This window comes from Triturus cristatus, chromosome 3_1 (genome assembly GCF_964204655.1).
Source record: "Triturus cristatus chromosome 3_1, aTriCri1.1, whole genome shotgun sequence".
Classification (NCBI taxonomy): domain Eukaryota; kingdom Metazoa; phylum Chordata; class Amphibia; order Caudata; family Salamandridae; genus Triturus; species Triturus cristatus.
The window spans coordinates 818,145,833-818,166,190 of NC_140583.1; the positions used below are offsets into that span (position 1 = coordinate 818,145,833).

The 20,358-nt window shown below is 42.5% G+C and overlaps 1 protein-coding gene across 2 annotated transcripts in view; it reads right to left on the reverse strand.

Annotated features, from left to right (window-relative positions):
* The window catches only part of COL6A2 (collagen type VI alpha 2 chain), an 87,214-nt gene that overhangs the window by 18,186 nt on the left and 48,670 nt on the right, over positions 1 to 20,358 (reverse strand). For both annotated transcript variants that reach the window (XM_085645168.1, XM_085645169.1), the window contains exons 16-24: positions 19,847 to 19,909; positions 19,262 to 19,324; positions 18,099 to 18,161; positions 11,806 to 11,856; positions 9,016 to 9,051; positions 8,019 to 8,081; positions 4,893 to 4,955; positions 3,203 to 3,238; positions 2,645 to 2,690 (exon numbers count right to left, since the gene is read on the reverse strand). In XM_085645168.1, the coding sequence (XP_085501294.1) occupies positions 2,645 to 2,690; positions 3,203 to 3,238; positions 4,893 to 4,955; positions 8,019 to 8,081; positions 9,016 to 9,051; positions 11,806 to 11,856; positions 18,099 to 18,161; positions 19,262 to 19,324; positions 19,847 to 19,909 (484 nt within the window). The remainder of the gene's footprint in view (positions 1 to 2,644; positions 2,691 to 3,202; positions 3,239 to 4,892; positions 4,956 to 8,018; positions 8,082 to 9,015; positions 9,052 to 11,805; positions 11,857 to 18,098; positions 18,162 to 19,261; positions 19,325 to 19,846; positions 19,910 to 20,358) is intronic.

Below are 20,358 nucleotides of genomic sequence, written 5' to 3' on the forward strand. Positions count from 1 at the left end.
AAATCTTCAAACTAAAATAAACTCAAGTGATCTTTAATGAGTAACCTCAGCTCCTAATCCCTACCCAAACCAGCATTCTGATATAGCAGTGAGCTGTAACATATAAGCAAATCCCTAAATAAAAATCCCAAAGCCACTCAATGCAAGACAATTCCCGCAGGTGATTACCACTTTATCTCTTAACTCACACTTCTTCCACATCACTTCAAAATCACTTTTATAGTCCCTATACTCAAGAAGTATTTAATTGAATCTTCTACACCCACCAAGTACCGCCCCCTTCACATCCGTTCCCTTCTTTTCTGCTTGAAATCCCTTCATAGTCTTGTATTTAACATAGACAATACATCAAAGCCTTTGCAATCTTATCCAATCTGGTTCTACAAAATGGATTCCCTCAGGAATCCTTTCTCAGATCTCCAGCTTCCTGTGGGAATGCACAGCTGGTGTCACCAGATCCATTCACCACACCCATAATATCTCCAAACTTCTGCATCTGGGCAACTCTTCTGCCTTTGATACTGTTGACAGTAAGATGTTCCCAGAAACATGAGACACTTGTATATTGGAATGCACTTTCTTGACCCTACCTGTACCTTGATAATGGTTCTGCCTTAGTTATCTGCTAGATCGGTGCCACTGATTATTAGTGGCTGAGGCTTCAGCCTCAGTCCCTTCCTCTCTGCCCTTAACAGCACTTATTCTGGTGATATTATGTCCTAGTTTGGCTGCTCTGACCAACTCTTGTTTGACTACACCAAATTGTCTACCTCCGACCCAAGGCGGCGTAACAGACTACCTCAATGTCATTGAATACTGGCCATCCAATGCTTTCAGTCAACCAAAGGTGAGGTTATTTACTTATAACACCACATAGAACCCTCGGTCTGGAATGAAAACAAAGAGAAGAGAGAAAGCATCCAAGATGAGCCTTCGGTGTCCCTAGGGGTATCCATTACTTAGGACGAAATCCCTCACCCACCTTAGGTGTCATGCTTCACCATTGGGATTCTCCTCGTGTCGGAAAAGCCTAGTCCCGCCACGGGCTACAACCCCTTCTCTGAGAGGGAGGAGCTCAGGGATGTTTTGTTCCTAGTTTTGGATGTAATAAATCCGACAATGAGGAGTACCAAACTAGGTTCGGTAAGATACGCAGTGCAAAAAAAATATAAAGCTAGTGAGAAAGCGGGATAAAACTGGCTACCAGGTACATAATATACCTTTATTAGCTCGTCCTGGGGCCAGGATTGAAACAAGAGCACTAGCAGGGGTAACATATACCTGTGAGTTGGAGACGAGAGCAAGAAAGGTCTATATGTTTCAGCCTATTGACACTCTGTAGTGGTGTCGCAGCGTTCGTCAGGACCAGAGTGTGCTGCTGCTTGCTATATTAGTTTCGTTCACAATTATATGAATCGTGAAAAAAACATATGACAAGGTGCAAACATTATATGGAAAAGAAAATTCAGAATACAAAACCAGTGATCTTTTTCTTCTGTGGGGATTCACTAGTGGTACCCGCATATTGTGGGGAATAGCCGCGCCTTAACCTGGCATACAGCTCAGGAAGGGGGCACCGCTCTCACAGTTGGTACTCCAGGCACGAGGAACTGCTGGGAAAGATTGGGGAGCTAACCCTCGCATGTCTCAAGATTTTCTCCTCGGACCCTCCCCTTCCCTTTTGTGTGTACGAGGTTATTTACTTGCCTTTCATTCACTGATTCTAAAGTCAATCTCTGTCTCCTTGACTCTGTCACTCCTCCCTCCCTGGTGTCCGAATCTTGCATCTGCAAATTCAACCCCTCTGATCTTCTCGCTTCCAAATACCTCACACATGCACTAAAGAGTGCAAACGTCTATTTGCCAGACAGATTCCCTCACGACACTGTCCTATCTCTACAAATGCGCAGTGTGTTGCCACCTGGCATTGTTACCATGTACTGTCTCTCTCTCCATCAGTTTTTCCAAATACTGATTTCTGTACCAAATGTGGTCGTTTCTCATGCACATCTTCAAGTAATGTATGTATATCATATGTGGTGGAAATGCAAAAAGAATTTAACTAAATACAGTTGCAAAAACCACCAACCAATAACACGGAAACCACTTAACCAGCAAAACATATTAAGCATTTTAATAAAAAAAATACCTGAACCAGTAGCGCTCATGCTAGCAATTCCCCAGGCAAATTAAAAAACAATGATTTGCCAAACCTGAAATATAATCCATTTTAAAAAACCTCAACCCGCATATAAAATGAGCATTCATCGAGCCAACAAGCCTCTGGCCAATACCGCTGTCTCCCCACCTCAAAATGTATAACCACAAACCAGAAATGTCTAAACCCACAAGGATCAAATAGGCTCACTCCATATATAGCACTCTGTAAAACTAGAAAGTCCTTGTGCCAAACGCTGCTTAAACTGTGAAGGTCTGAAGGCTTGCCAAATCAGCTTTCAACGAAGAAGCCCACTACAGAGCAAATCCTAAAACACAGACCACAAGATCGTTCCCTACCTTAAACCATTGACACGTGAATTACATTTAAAGCATTCACCCCATCAATCCTAAAAGCTCCGCGTGGGACTGTCTGTGTCTGTTGTGTGAACCTGACGCAGTGCAGATGAAAAGACTCGGCACTCACCGCAGCAGCCACAGGTTTCTCTCACATATGTCATCACGTCACAGTCCTGTTGGAAAAATTGAATCAAAGGTGAGTCCCGCACAAACCTCACGGTAAATGGTGGTCACACACACTGTGGGGGCGAGTGTGCCTCTTCTCAAAGGTGAGGCAAGGTAAGCAATGTCCTTGTGACTCTTCTCAACAGTGGACAAATATACAGCACCTAAGCCATAATGAGAAGGTTTCACATTCAGAATGTGAAGTATGAGAGAGTCAATCTGTTGGAATTGTAGTGGAAAAGAAGCAGGCTGGATTTGAGCTTGCAAGTATGCAATAAGATTAGCTTCTTTTTACGTAGCAAGTTTGTAATTTCTAATTGCTGTAAATAACCGGTTTAGCCATTTCCCATTTAGTGGTACTTAAGTTAATCACATTGGAAGGCTGAGCACACCTTAGCCCACTATAAGCCAGGAGGGCTACAGATCTAGCCGCACTCATAGAATGATTGACTCAGTGTGAACATTTACTGTGAAGACAACAGACCTTAACAGCATGGAAGTAATGATGACAAATTCTTACCGTTAGCCCTGGGTCACCTGAAGGTCCTGGATTTCCCTGCAAATAAACAACAAATTACACACTGTAGCAGTAGAGCTGGAAGATCGCCTTACAATCTGATCATAAGCTGCATGGGGTGGTAAATGAGGAACGGGGTATGAAACGCCATGCGGGTTTCACCCTGCTCAGCTGCCTGTCTTTCAAGGCATCTTGTATGTGTCTTCAACATCTTCAGCCAACAGAAAGAGGCAGGCAACCATTATCCTTGGAGATAGAGAAGCAAGGCAGTGTGAGGAATGTTCTAAACATTGCCCTCTGCAATCATTGTCCGTGTCCGTGGATGAGCCGTGCTTACTGCCAGGAATCCTCTCATCAATCCCTACTTCACTACAATTTATTTGATAACTACCATTACCCATAGCTTGCATCATGCAGTTATGAATCTCCTACTGGTAGTCCTAGCTGCAATAGCCGGTAGTGGCCAGCAAGCAAGGGCCATCAGTAAAAGCAGTCCACATTTAGATGAAAGACCAAACTGTTATGACTCAGCAACAGTATTGGCAGAGCAGAAAGGAAAAGGAAAGATGATGTTAGATGGTAAACACTGAGAGATTGCATAGGGTGTAGGACGTGTGGGCTTGAAGATAGCATGATGGGAGGGTAAAGACGAAAATGTGGGAAGATGGGGAGAGTAGAAAGAAATGATTGAGAGTGAAAGTAGAGAAGATGGAGTTACGGAGGAGTAGGACAGAGGTACCAGAGAGCAGAAATTGGCTCCAGCTACAGTGGCACCTGCTTCTACTTTCTTCCTCTTCCTGTTCCCATGTCTTACCTATTGTGCTTCTTCCTTCCTGCCCACCAACCAGATGCCTATGGCCAAAGATCCACAACAGGCTATGGGGGCCAAATGGACTGGAACAGTGGGAGAATCTTAAAATATGATTTAGAAATGGGTGAAGTGCCTGGTTTGCACTAGCTAATAATACTGTGAAGCATTCTCTAATGGACAATGACTTCCAACATTAATTTTTCCTTTCTGGTGCAGCCATTACAGACACAGCAGTTCTGAATATGAAAAAGCAGAAATACACCTGACGGGCATGGAGAACACCCACTGTACATCGGCTCACAGTGTTAAAAATCTTCCAATGACTGAGGGTTGTTCTTTTTTGTTTCTCAGAAACAAAATCCCATGAGAGTTGCCTTTGAGAAACAAAAACATTGCTGAGCGGGCTGACATAACATGGAGGACTCCTCAGCAGCGGTTTTGCATGAGAAGTATTCCCATCGTGCCCATTGGAGCACTTTCTGGAAGATGTTCCACCAAGACAGTGGAGAACTCTCAATTAGGCTTATAGACTGCAGATGGGCCCATCAACAAAACCATAACAAACATCCCAGTATCTGGTACACTCACTCCATCTCCATTCCTCCTATCTTGTACCTACTTCCCTATCTCATGGTCCTTTTTTAAAAACTCTCCTATTCCCCAAAACAGACAACTTGAGGTGATCTTAGCACTACAGAACTAATCAATATAATTAAAATAGCATAACATTAGCTAGCATGACATCCCACAGCCCAATATGATAATACATAACAGATGTAAGTGGGAAAGTGAAGAAACGACAGGCAAATGAGAACGATCTGGGAGCTTTACATACAGCAGGGTAAAGGGCATTAAAAAAAAGTGTACTTAGCATAGACACACCTCGGGTCCAGGATCTCCCTGTCCACCTCTGAGGCCCGGCTCTCCTCCAGGTCCTGGATCGCCCTGAAAAGAAAGAGAGTAGATGGTACCAGCAATATTCATATGTTATTTTAATAAGATTAAAATATGGGTCAATCCCAGGAGGTGATAACGTGCCTTCCATGACCTCCAAATACAACCTCTGTATCCCTGATGCATTGGTTGCTATGGCTTCACACTCCTCACACAACATTAAGATCTGAGATAACCTGGCAACACACCATCTCTAACATAATCTGAGGATCCGAGAAACGCGAGTCTCATCCCGCGCCGGGACACTTTCTAGTATCTGTGCGCGTTATAAAAAGAGGTTAACATAACATAACATAACTTTGAACAAAATGTGAGGTCCTGATGTCCTGACTTAATTCCCCTTTTAATACATCTTCACACTGGCGTAGCTGGGGGGGGGCGGGGGGGGGGGGAGGAGAGGGGGGCGGGAGGAGAGGGGGGCGGTCCGCCCCAGGCGGCACTATTATGGGGCGGTGGGCACATGTGCGGCGGCTGTTTCTGAGCAGCCAGTCCGTCACTGCATAATCTGCTCACAGCGATAGCATGCGAAAAAACAATTTGTACATCTCGACTCTAAAGAAGTGATCTTTAATTGTCAAACTCGGGTGTTCTATATTACTACCAGTTTCGATGCCCAGCATTATACATCTCTGTTCCTGTTGCTGGTCTCCTGTGAAAATGAATGCTCGGCACTTTGAGGAGAGTTCTAAATGGAAAGCAAACGGATTAAATTAGGAGGGCAGCCTGGTTATATTAAATGCTGAGCGCAAGAGATCTTGTGCTGCTGCGTCTAACGAGCTGGTGATATTGCGGATGCTGGCTCAATGGGTAATTTGTACTGAAGCTGCACGATTGAAATGGGAAAAAAGTGACGCTCCGGCGGGAAGTATGTCGTTATGGCGCAGATCATGCCTGAGATGCCACTGAAATTGTGCAAGCCGCAAAGCAAATGATCTCTCGCCACTCAATGTGTGCTCCCTTTGGCCAAAGGCATGGCACTCATGTTTGTATTTTTGGATTGGATGCTGTCACTTGCGGGTTACATGCAGACCTTTACGGCAGGTGCATTAACTCACGAAGTTGTCTTACTAGACTTCTAACCTGTAGGTGACAAAGAGATCTCTGCGGAAGGTGCATTAACCCTCCGATTGTCTTACTGAAAGTCAAACCCTGAACTTTCGGGTTTTCATCTTCTTCCTAGAATTCTGTCCTGCAACCTGCAGGTTACGGACAAATCTCTATGGCAGGTTGGTGAGGCCTATCAGTTGTCTCTTTCAGTTTTAAAAAGTGGTTTGAAGATGACATACATATGTCTGCAAGTCACCAAGGAGTTCCCAAGTACGTATAAAAGGAGAAGGTTGAGAGCTGAATTGCGCTATGAAGTCATAGAACTCTGATGTGATCTGCAGCATTCTCATGGCGGAGGGTGGTTTATTTCTCATAATACATGTCCACATCTTTACCCTTCTTCCTAAAATAATAAATCATTAGTTGCTTGTTACTTTTCAAAAAATATTATGATTGATAATATTCCGAATAAATATGAAATCTGTAGTATGAAATAAAACACACCAGTATGAACACCAATATAAAGTTCATAATTTGTTGGAAAAATATGTTGGAAGCAGTTTTATGTAAGCAACTTCCTAAAATGATTGCATTTCAGATATTGGGTATAATGCAAAGACAAATTTGGCTTTCACTTAAAAACTCTAGCCCGGCAAAAATAAAATAACACTGCCATAAATGTTTTTGTTCTGCTGACTGTTCTTTGCAGTGTTGGCATGCAGAAGCATGCACTCTCTCTCTATCCCACCACCACTCTAACCGCACTGGGCCCTCCTACAACTAAACTCTATCTAACCCTGAGGTGACAGCCCTCTGCTGGATCTTTGTTTTTTTAGAGTTTTATATAGCGCGAACTAGACCCAAGACCTTACGTAGATAGGAATATTGTATTTTTTCAACTGTAAATAAGGGAATGCATTACATTGACGCCCTTGCATCCCAGATTTAACTGAGAGCTTCAGCCATTAACATTACCTGTAATGGATGAGGCTGTTATCACCCCCTCCTCCCCCCCCATCGTTTTCTTATTGGTGACCCTCAGCCAGGAATGGGAACAGTGCTTTGTGTGTGAAATGTTCCCCTGCACCTGGCTTTCAGTTTCCTCACTGCTTTCTCTTGATGCAGAAAATACATATTTCATAGCGAAGATATTAAACCCCTGGGTGTGAGGCACAAGAATAGATGGGCTGCGGGGAGACCTACAGTGAAGTAGAGAGTGGCGTTGTAACTTAAACCCTGCCAGTCCCCCCCCCCCTCTACTCGCCATCCTTTTTCCCCGGCCATGGGCGGTAATCTGAGGGATAGCCCCGGGCACCAGAAGCTCTAGCTACGCAGGATCCTGATTGAACCCAACTACTATTACCACCTCATGATCCTTGACTAACTGACCTCGCTGACTCGTTTACAACCTCACAATCCCAGTTTTTAGGATCCTTCAATACCTAATACAACTTTGAAATCCATCATTGTAAATATTTTCAGTAACTCATGCGACCATGATGGTGGATCCTAATGATCCTCGATACCCTAGCCTCATTTCTTTATATTTCCAACATCAGGATAATTGCCCCTGGATTCATCTCTTAAATTCCATTTTGCAATCCCTGATCTGATATTCTTCTGTTTCTCTTAGCAACTATGAACTATAGCGCTGCCTTGAAAAGATCCCACAATAATCTTCTTCAAAACTTCCCTGAAAGGAAACTGAGATCTATATGTCACCTGGATTAAAATAGGCTCCCATCTGGCAATCCGAGATGTCCATGATTCCACTAGTTTTGACTCAAAAGGTGTTGCTAAAAGTAATGCAGCACAGGGCTGCTGTAATACTTATATTAAGGAAAGTCTTGTTTAAGTTATAGTATACCTTCTTTGTCTTACTCTTTAGGATACAGTCCATCATCCAGTTGTGCCATGCCAGACACAGCAGTTCTGAGCATGAAAAAGCAGAAAGGCCCCTGACGGGCATAGAGGAAGTGCCCTTGTTCCCCCCTGTCAAATACTTACCGGCAATCCCTTTTCTCCCTTAGGGCCAGGAGCTCCCTTTGGTCCAAAGTCACCTCTACCACCCTGTGATAGGAAAGAAGAGCTTAGGTTAAACTGTGAAGGACCATCCACTCTACTTGTATAACACATGAGTTGTAGTCAACCCACCACAAACTGGTGAGCCAACACTGACAAAGAGAGGAAGGAGACTACCAACTGGCAGGAGGGCACCACAAACAAGACAGCAGACATCACCAAGGGAGAGTCATCACCAAAAGTGAGAGGGAAATAGCAACAATAAGAGAAAAGACGTCCGTATCTGAGAGTAAACCCCACCTACAGGATATGTAACACAACAAACTAGGGCGCAGGCACACCCATTAATGGAACATACATCAACAGTGACAGGGTAAACACTATCAACAGGAAGGTAAGAAATACCAATGGTCGAAAAGATAGTGTCACGTCAGATGTGATAACAAAATTAATTGGGAAAATCACTTCAGTACCTACAAAATTACATGGCATCTGCAGTGATAGGTTCACATATCGACACATAAAACCCCACCATGGATGGTGCACCCATAACCGGAGAAACTACATCTCCCTTGAAGGATAGCGCATACATCATGCAGGAGAATTTAACCCCTTCAAAGAGAACATATCGACCATGAGACGGTAAAGCCCTTATAGGAACTGTGAACATCCCAGATGCGATGACAGAACACCTCCATACATAGCCAATACATCGTCCAAGAAATAGCAGGTTCCCATCTAGGCACAGCACTTGCTTCAACCCATAAATGGCAAGCCCTTCTTGATACAGTGCATGTCAGCGAAGAGACTTCTTGGCCGATCCAGCTGTTCCACACATTACGTTGAAGATGGCAGAGCCTCTTCTTGTACAGCAAACCCATCTCCCTCTACTTGCATACAGCATTGCCTGCATTTTTGATAATTTGAATCTTATTCTGGGTTGTATGGCTCACATTTTATAGACACATCTTATGTCACTGACCTGTGGGCCTGGAGTACCTTTCTCGCCATTATCTCCCTGTAAAAGACAGTTGCAAGATTAGATTTAATATTAAATTACAACAGTGGCAAGTGATGAACAGGGAAGGCGTGTAAGTCCCAGACCCACAACTTTGAGGCACTCACAATACTTCTACACTCTTTCAAAACACGAAAGGATGCTCACACATGTACTACACCATTCTCTCAGTTGGCGGGAGGATTTCAGTGACTGGTTGATACCATGAACTGTATGTTGAAGTCCTTGGGGTGGTCTTGACCACTTGCCTTTATGACCAACTAACTCCTGAAGTCAGCCATGCTCTTTTTCAAACTTGTGTTTGGAACTAAAAACTTTACAGAGCAGTACAATGGAGAAAATCAACAGGAATAAACATATATAAACAAGGATAATATAAAAATAATCCAAACATGAATAAAAAATATAATACTTTAGTCACTTTCTAGATGTTTGCCAATATCTGATTTGTGGTTAACACTAGTTGAGTTACTGCCAACTCCTCCTTGGCTGCTTGTACCTTGGTAACTACTTTGCCTCAAAAATGTATCTTATTTGTTTTACTTTCACCTGATTCTCCATTTTTGCTTACTCGTCTTTCCCATCTTCCCCCTCATTTATTTTCTTTGACCTCAGTTCTGACTCTGCCCTATCCTTTCTGAGATCAGCCAGTCCAACAGGTTAATTTTCTGCCCCCCAGGGCTTTAAGTGGGCTGGGTCTCACCGGGTCTGAGCACCGGCAGTTATTTAAGGGGGCCTCGAAACGGATCTCTATCGGGCTCTGTTTTGTGCTCTGGCACAGGCGGGCCGTTTTTTCCCCCCGGACTGCAGTGACAGCGGGCACATCGATGTGCGGGTGATGAGCGTTTTAGAGGAAGGGAAATCCTTTAAAGAGAGTCATTTTCTCTCTGGATTTCCCTTCTCTTTTTGAAACTCAGGAGAATAAACATTTTCGTGGTGTCACCAGGGCTTTAAGTGGAAGTTTTTTCAATATTATATACAAGCCATTGATGCTGCTTATTTATTATGCAACTAGCAACCATTGACAAAGCCAATAGTCCTGACTTGTAGGTATGATGTGACTTGTTGTATCATATATCTGGACTCAATAACAGGAACAGCAAAATACAAGTCGGGCGGCACACTGAGCTTAACACAGATTTTTAGCTTACGTGTTTTTAAGCCACGCCCTTAATTACATTGACCACGCCCCTTTGAGAGACCCCACCGTTTTTTCATTCCACTTAAAGCCCTGCTGCTCCCTTCATGCTGCTCCGATCCCCGGATATACTATGCTCTCATTGCCTATTTGACTTTGCTAGTCAATTGCTTCCTACTGTCTGTCTTTTCCCCAGTTCTTTTGAGCATGTAGTCATTGTGGCCCCATCAAAGTGCCTCCTCGACTTTCTAATTCTTGCTTTCACTTCATTTCTCTTCTTCTCTACCCAAATTTCTGTCTTTCCTTACTCCCAATATCATCCCTCATAACTGCAGTCTGGATTCTGATCTTCCCACTCACTTAAACTGCCCCACATTATCCACTGGCCACAAGTCTAATTTATTTTGCTCCTTATTCATATGGATATATTGGCTGCTTTTGATACAGTGGGCCAACCCATCCTCTTAAAACAGTCTCCTCATTTAGCACGTTTGTGTTTGTTCTCGTCTGGTTCTTCATCTACATGATTGTGTAGGCATTCCTACTTTGTGTTCCAGCTCAACCTCTGCTCTCATTTCCTCCCAGCCACATGGACTTGCAAGCCTCAGTGCTGCTTACCCTTCTTTTCTGCATCTGATCCTTCCTCTTTTTAATATTGTTGGTCTTTTCTTTCATTTCTAAGATGATGATGCCTACATTTTTACTAAAATTCTCTTCTCTTCAAGTCTATCCACCACAACACCATCTTCACGTGACTTTCCATGGATGGTCTGCCACTCGCTTCAGTTCAATCCTGTTGAAATTGATATTTCTCTTGCCTCATGCATGACATCCTCTTTCCTCTTTTACTTCTTCTCTTTTTTGCAGCTGCACACACCAATGGTATTATTGTGAAACGCTCCCCTTCTTTGACACCCCATTTGTTTGCGATCTCCCACGACCTCCACGGTTTCAAGCAGCCAAAACACTAGTTCTCACTTTACTCCTTTCTTGCTTGGTCATTAGTGATCTTTGTTGGCCTCTATGGCCAGGTTACCATCCCAAAGCTATTCTATCTTCTGTGCGGTTCAGTTATATTCTTTTTAAACTCTTCTATTTACAGGAAATTCTTCCAAATTTGCTATTCCTTTCCTTTCCTCTGTTCACTCCACCCCTACTTTTTGTTTTAAAAATCTGCTCGAAAAAAGTGTACCATCTTGATAGTGTCTTTACTTGAAAACAATGTATACTTCCTTCAGTTGAATTGTTAGCATTGCATAAGTAACGCACTGAATGTTCGCCTTTGTAAACTTTTGTGTAAATTATAAAAAAAGAAAGCATGAAATAAAATGACGCAGGCATCTCCAAACACAGTGACATTAAAGCAGGCACAAGAGTCCATACATGCAGATTATAACGTAACTACACAATAAGGAATGCATGTAGATGAACATGTGTCACAGACAGGTATGGGTGTGAACCTCTATTAATGCACTATAAAAAAAGAATCTTGGGCAATGTAGATGAAAGCCAAGGATAGTGCATACACACGGGTCAAATGCGCCTGGGAAGTAACAAAATACAGTGACTGCATAAGGCAGTCCATACACTAAGCATAAAAAGAGGTGGAACCATACCGGTGGTCCCCTGGACCCAGGGTAACTGAAGCCCGGTCTGCCACGATCACCCTGTGAGAAAGGGAATATGAAATGTACATGTGTTAATCATCATGTCGGAGCCTATGTACTACACATAAACTCATATTTGTTTCAATTATTTTACTATCAACCTAGGCGTTCTAGAAAATATTGTAATTTTAAACACTCTTACAAGTGAGCACCCCTTAACTTTTAATTAAACACAATGATTACGTTTACTATTCCTTTCACGCGAAGTGTTGTTTCTGTGGCAGTTCGTAGTCATTCAATGTTAAAGAAATATTCATGTCTCTCAGTTTATTTAGTAAACTGCTGGACGCTGTGGCAGATGAGCAGGTATCTATCTACCATCAACAGTAATGCAGACTGAGAGCTGCCTTTCAAGCGACTTAATATACTACACCAGAAACTGAGGGTGGCAAAGAGCATTCTTTTATAACCATAACATGAATTCCAATTAGTTTTTTGACATCTGCACTTTGACGATGTTGTGCACCTAAGTGAGAATGACTCCATGTATTGAAGGGAAAAGGGGTGTGAATAACCATGCATTTTAGGAGAGAAAGTAAAATCGATTACACAAGTCACGTTTAAGTTCTGTCACCCAATTATTTAGCTCAGCTTTCTGCTCCTATCCACGGCACAGAGGAAATCCACAGCACGGCAAGGTAGTTCAATTGTTTATTTCATTTCTTTCAAACACCAGGTGCAAAACAACAGGGACGGTCGACGCGTTTCGGCGAATGCCTTCAACTGGACCATAGAGTCCCATAGTCTAGAAAGTCTTTTTAAAGTGGTAGAGTGCAAAAAAATTTGTATTTAAAAAAGGGATTACCTTGTTTGTTTCAATAGACTAGAGTGCTAACCCCACATTCAACTTGTGTGAGTCTGGCATGAGATAAGTGCCAAGGTATTCATATCTGGAGTTAAGACTAGCACTTTTAAGGCTGGGCCACTTGAATTATACGATTTTGCGCCTGTGTTTTTTTTGCATAATTATGGATTTGCTGCATTTGCCACATAATCCATCATCTGCTGCATAATCTGCAGATTTTGCCCAAAAATAGGTTTCTAGCTCTAATGGATCAAAAAGTACTAACAACATTGCAACATGTTTTGCATGCAGTTCACAAACTTTAATTGGTCATCTTTCTGTTGCCTATTTCTGTATTTGGTTGTTAAACTGGTAGTTTTCAGACAAAATCTTTACCCAGACAGTATCGCCATGTGTACTAACCACAAAAAGTTAAATAATAGTATCAAAAAGTACTGCATTATGCCTCATAATTTGCCTTTTATTGACGCATAATTTATTCAACCCTGCTGCATAATTTGGTGCTCCACTGCCACATAATTCCAGTGGTCCTGTTCTATACTTACCAATATGCAATTACCTTCTAAACTAGTACTGCATGTCGGAGCAAATACATTACTAAATCATAGTGTGGTAGCTCACTGTCATTTATAGAGAGTACAATCTCCATTGAAATGGCTACTAAATTTGCAAAGCCATGAAGTTTTAGTGATGTAGCAGCTATACAGTGCACAAAGGATACTGTGTGGAAAAAGTGTTTCAGCGAATATTTAACATTAGCATATCTCCAAGTAAAGTGTCGTGATTTGTTTTGATCCCATTAAAATCTTTGTTTCCATTTCACTTCCGAATTATAAAAAAAGCTTTGTGCTTTCCTACTTGTTGATATATTCTGAAACATTTATGCAGTTCATTTATAAGTACCTACATTTTGTTGTGAGTTAGAAAAAATGACACCCAACAGACTTTCCTGTCACACCAGCAAAATTGCCACATAGTTCATTTTACTAAATCCTCTAAAATTGCAGTCAGAGAAAGAAATGTAAACACCACTCTTCATGTTAAAAGATTAATTAGCAATTTTTCAGAAGACAGTCTGATATTTGCCCTCTGTCTCTGGATACACAGCTAATGTGACAAGATAAAAACAAAATGTACAGGCATCTTTATTGCTTATTCACCTTCAAAACCCCAGCATGGTTTTTTTCTTTTTTTGGGTGGGGGTGCTATAGCACCCCTTGGATGCCTACTTCCAGCGCCTATGACATTTGATGTAATGTGATATGCTATGGTGAAATGTTAAAGAAATACTTGCATTATCTATATTTATATCTACCATTATAAGGCTCTTAGAGCAGGTGAGACCACTAACTAGTCTCACCGCTACTTCTTAATTTATTGGCGAGAGCTGCCTTCCCTTTCTCTCAGAAGTCCCCCTCCCGACCTCTGCTTGTTCTTCACCTCTAGCCAATCACAGAACTTGCTCCCGTCACAGTGCAAGACATGTCTGACCCCTCCTCAGCTGGATTACTTTAACTTCCTTGGCCTGTCATCCTACAAAAGATATAATACTTTTGACACACATCCCTTTTTAAAAGATATGCATGTAACTACAAAGTGCTAATAATTGTTTCTGGAGTGGCCTGCACGCTATGTCAAAGACTCTGGACGGTTCGAGGAAGCAGTGTGCGTGCGCACATATGCACCCTGGAGCAAAAAAAGTGTACATCATAGAAGGCGTGCCTCCCACTAGATGGCCATACATTAGCCTGGAAGGTGTAAGTGCCCAAATCCAAAGATCTCAAGTGCGAAATGACAAAGTTGAGCTGTTTGGGGCCTGGGTGCCTGATTAGACCCAGTTGCTGAGTGAGAAAATCTGGCCTGATTGGGAGTGGGCTGATGGATGTTCCTAGCAGCACTGAGTACCATGGTTGTCTAGCCTAAGTTGAGACCACAAGGATGAGAGTCATTGAGGATTTCCTCGTTATCATGACCAGATATGGAATGAGTGGGAGAGATGGAAAAGCGCAGGCAAATATTCCTGATCAGTTCATCCATGGTGCATAGTGCAGATTGAGTTTCCACTTGTGGACTTGTTAATGCGTCCTGCTTAGCCGGTCCGCAAAATCGTTGTCCAGCTGTGGGAGGTCTTCTGCTAGAAGGTGTACATGGTGATGGATACCACAATGCCAAATCTGTTGAGTCAATGCTGAGAGGAGAGGGGAGTAAGTACCCCTCTACTTGTGAATGTAGTACATGGCTGTCATGCCTTGCATACAAGAACTACCTTGCTTCGTATCATGGAGTAGAAAGCCTTGAGGATCGGAAAGGTGGCCATCAGTTCCCGGCCATTGATGTGCCGCTCCTGGGGAAGAGGAGTCTGGGCACCCTAAACAGTGATATTGTTTAAATGTGTGCCCCGTCACTGGAGTGGTGCATCAGTAGTAATGGTCAGCTGAGGAAGAAGGTCTACAAAAGGTTTGCCTATAAACAATTTGTTGATTTTCCACCACTGCAGAGTGTGTTGAGGGTTGGCCTTTATCAACACTAGTTTTCCCATTTACCCTCCACCTGCAATCATTGACTGGCGAGGCACTGTTGGAGTGGGCACACGTACAGTCTGGCATGCAGAACAACTGCTAAGTATGATATCATCATACCCAAGAGCTACATTACTGTTCTTACAATTATTGCACGAAAAAAGAGGCAGTAGCTACCGAAATGCCATCACCCTCTCCTGATTGGGGAATGCTTTCTATGTGACAGCATTAAGGCTGTGCCCTATGATGGGTTGGATCTGTTGAGGTTAAAGATGATACTTCTTGGCATTTACAGTGAACCCTTGGGCTATAGTGACCGTGAACGGCAGTACTTTCAACTGATGATGCTGTCCACTCACTATAAACCATAGGTACTTGTTATGAGTAGGGTGGATAGGGATATGGAAATGTGCGTCTTTCAGATTTAACATCTTCTTGAAGAGTGTGCATCTCCACCTTATGACGAGCCGCCCTCTGAATAACTGCATGGTAAGCAATAGTATTATCAAGCATGATAGCTTAGAGATATAACACTCAAGATCTGGCTCATCGTGTGATCTTCTCTTTATTAAGTAAAAAACCCAAAATCCATAGATAATGAAATAATGGGCCTGATTCACAAAGAGCCTCTGCACTTGTGGCCGAGGCCCCGCAGTTGTGGGGGATTCTCCGCATTGGGGCGGAATTTCCACAATGAGAAATCTCCTTGCGGTAATGCTGCCCCGAGTGTAGACACTCCCATATCTGTGGGGCCTCCAAGAGTGTGGAGGTCCTTTATGAATCGGGCCCAATGCGTTATCAAAATTATTTTTCTATTATCATTGATAAATATTAGATTTTTGTTAATCTTGTTATCATCTCTATCATCTCTTTCATTAATATCACAATTACTGTCATTGCATTTTAAATATTATTAATATTATTGGTGTTATTGTAAGCACCAATATATTTTCTCGTTTATGCTTTACTTTAAAGCAGCATATATTTTCAGGTCTATCATGTACCAGTTCACTGATATATTTAAGGTGGAAATGCACATTAACCTTTTTTTTCTTTTTCTCTCACTGCAAATAAAAACTTTACTTATCCAAGAGCCTTTAATGATAGAAATTGTAGCCGAGACAAATTTATTAGCTCAAAGAATTGTATAGGCAGACTGGTGTTCTCTATTTTGAGGGTATGCAGCAAATACCACTGAATGAACCCAAACTGGTGTGTAGGCTAAGCCTGCTTTTTCCAGGTGTTCCATAACAAACAATGTGCTGTACTGTAGCTATTAACTGATCAAGGAGAAGACTGGAGCAGTACACAACAAGGTATTTAAATTTATCTCATAACTCTTTTTAGTGGTAGGCATTCTAGCCTCCTTTAGGGGTTGCATACGGTACTGAAGAAGCTGTAAATATCCAAAATCTAAGACCCCAGGTGAGGGACCATAAAGTTCAGTACGCTGAGGTTGAGATGTAATAACCTCCTTTTGTGTTGACAGAGTAGGCCTAGGTAAAGTGTTACTTTAGTGAAGCTGAATACACATCTCCAACAGTAGAGAACACCAAGGTTCACATGCCCACATTGTGCCAATAATAATAGGTGTAATTGGTATTTGTGCTACTTTCTGTTCTGCCTGAGGAATCAGTGGTATGTGGGAGAAGCATAAGCAAATATCCATGACACTCTTATACGTGTGGCGTTCCTCAGGGACAGTAGTTGTATTACATTTTCAGAAACCACCTTCCCAAAAGAACCAAGAGAAATTGTGGCGCTTCACACCCTTTCCCACCATGGAACACAATTATATTCTGTATGTGCATATTTGTGTGTCTTTCTAGAGAATGAATTACCATTGAAATGTTATCCAAAATCACAATATTTCTCACTTTGTGGGTGTTTCATGAGTTTGTAATACTCCCAGATACTTCATTAATCTACTCTATTTTGCTCAGTACCCCAAAATGTCTGTCTGCATAAATCTCATACTTGCAGAATTTCCAGCTTGTAGGTGGCTTCTGTTGTCATAAAACCTCCTGATCCCGATCCCTTGTCTAAACCTTTTAGATTCCCCAACATAAGTTCAACTTTTTGCACACCTAGGTGATATTTAGGTGTGCAAACTGTTTGGTGAACTGTGGCTCATGTTTATAAAAATATTTAAATACACTTTCTAATTGCACTTCTGTCCAACGGAGGAATTATTAATGGGAAATGCACAACCCCATTTTCACTGCAAAGGGTGTTGGCCTATTTGGAACAAATGAAATGTCATACTCCTATGAAGCATTATTGGCCAATTAAATCTCTCCTGACCCAATAGTCCAGAGTCCTAATCGCAAAGGAGATGACTGTGAGAAATATTTTACATGTCAAAGCTCAAGGGACACATTTAAAGATGTATATCCCACTGGAACACACACTGATCATGCCATGTGGATCATAGGTTCTGAATTCTATAAACAAATGGAAGAACTAGAATTTCGTGTGATGAATTTCAATATTTTGATAGTTCTTAGGGCATATCTTGATCAAAGATTGAAATAAGAGGATGACTATTCCTGAATTCAGGATGTATATTGTAGGGTGTTCGCATGATAGGCTGCTGCTTGACAGTAGTGTCAGTGATTGGTTTGTATGGCTGCGAAACATAGCTTGCAGGTGCCAAAATTCATTCTTTATGCATAGTTGGGATAAGTCCCTTATGATCTCTGAGACTGGTGCTATAGAGATTTTTTAAGGGTAGTATATGATTCATACATGGAGTTCCACACCTAGGACACAGCTTTGAAGCTATCAGCATGGGTAGCTCAAAATCCTCACATACAATGACTCTGGTCTGTCACATACATTTTGCATATATGTGACATGCAATACACGCGTCACTCCTACTTGTCATGAATCTAAGCTTGAGAAACATACACACTAACCTTAGGTCCTAGGGGTCCAGGATTTCCTCGTTCTCCCAGATCACCTGGATCCCCACGAGATCCCTACAAATAAGGAGAGAAAGGCAGAGGAATTAACATTTATCACCTGGCAAACCACATCAAAGGAGGCGGAAATGGGATAGCAATGAAAATATCTGAGGTATCACTGAGAGAATTTGTGGATGGTAGTTTCTGTGCAAAAGCCGGGGCTGGAAGTGTCTTTTGCTGGGATGAACAATTGTTGATAGATGTATGGAATTGATGGCTTCTGGGTTTGGCAGTGATTGATGCTGGGGCTTGAGGTTTCTGTTGCTGATGAAGGCAGTGGTTATTGCTGGAACTAGTGGTTGATGCTGGAGTTGTGAGTTTCAATTGTTCAGTATAGGATACTGCAAATGTTAGGGTTCACCAGTGATTCGGGCTGTGTCTGCGAGCAATTCTTACTGGAAATTCTAGAGGCTGCTGCTGGATCTGGGAAGTGCCTGTTGCAGGAGGTTGCATTGATTATTGATGGATTAATAGTAGGTGTTGCTGAAGGTGGCAGTAGCTTCAGCTAAGACAGCAAGATCTTGAGCTGGCAAATGGTATTCATGGATGGCACTACCTGTTTCTGGAGTGGGTCATAGATGCCACTGACTTTGCAGTGGCACTTAATTGAGTTAGGAATGTCTGTTCTTAGGGTTAAGCATGGTTGTTGCTGGGGTTAAGGTATTGGATTTACCAATTGTTGATAATATATTGTTTTCTACTTAGGTCATGTCTGTAGCTTGGGCTGATGCTGATTGTAGCTGGTGTTTGACCTTTACTTAGTGGGTTTAGGTCCTTTACCTGGGATTTGCAGAATGGATTTATTGCTGACTGTAGCAGGGGTGTGGCCCTGCTAAAGCGTGGGCTTTTTGTTGGCTGCAGGGTGGGTGTACTCCTGACTGCATACGGGGTTTGATCCTGAGTTAAGAGGAAGTTTGCGGGTTGGTTGTGAGGATGATTGTCGCTCAGGTTTGCGGCTGACTATACATAGGGTTCGATACTGACCTAAGCTTGCGTTTGATTGTTACTGTAGGTAACGTTTTGTCCTGTCACATCATGGACTTCAATTTATAGGAGTATCTGATAGGTTTGATGCGCTCTCACTGACAGTCCCACGTAGTACATATGTAACTCACATTTCTTCCAGCCTCCCCAGGTGGACCCTGGGCACCTCTAGGACCAGGCAATCCTCGCTCTCCCTAAACAAAAGAGAAAAAAAAGCAGCAGTTACATCCCTGTGACGCCTTCCCATGCCCTCACCCCTGCAGTGACCTCAATCTAATCGCAAAGAGAAATATTCTACAGTCTAAATGTGAGTCACATCTTGCATACAAGAGATACAGCCCTATAAAAAGAGCAGAGACTTAGATAAGATAATAGGTCGAAATACACAGGACAGCTTCAGCACAGATCCACAGTGGAAGACACAGCTAAATACAACCTTGCCTTAAGTGGCAGTCATAGTGTGAGAGATGTAGTAGGCAGTTTAATACAAGACACAAATGCTAAGACCTCTTCAATAGAATTCACATTTTTAGCACAATTAACAGTCTTGGTACAGGAGACATTTTAAGTATGGAAGAGACAGTGTCCGAATAAGCGAGATTTTCAGAAGAGGAGACATATTCTGAGTGTAAGACTCAGTGCCACAACGCAATCTCCTTCTCTGAAGCTCCTTCAATTCATCCACTATGAGGTGGGATTTTACTATCAAAACGCACCTTGGATCCTTTGGCTCCAGTCTCTCCTCCTAAACCACGGGGTCCGTCACTGCCAGGGTCTCCCTGTGAAATGAAAAAGAGAGCTTAGTATTGAGACTGAGAATCAGTGCCTCCACCTGAGGGAATGCCTGCCAAGATACAGGCTAAGACTGAGATCTGAGTCTCCGGGAATCATCTGCGCAGATACAGACGCGCAGAGTACAAGCGGAGTGGGAGCATCATCTTCAAGAGGACCCCGTGTTGCAAGACTCAGAGCTGAGCTTCACAGCTAGAAACACTTTTCCTCATGGACCTTCTAACAAGACTCAAGGCTTAGATTCAAAAACTGATATAAAGTCTTTCCTTTCCATACCATCTAAAAGGCACAGTATTTAGAGTTAGAGGCTCTACTATTTAGTGCGACGCTCGCGTGACACGAAGCTGTGCAAACGCCAGTGCTGATCAACGTTCCAGTAGATGATATCTTTCGTACTGAAAAGTTGATGCTAGTACAATCCACAGTGGTTTCGAGT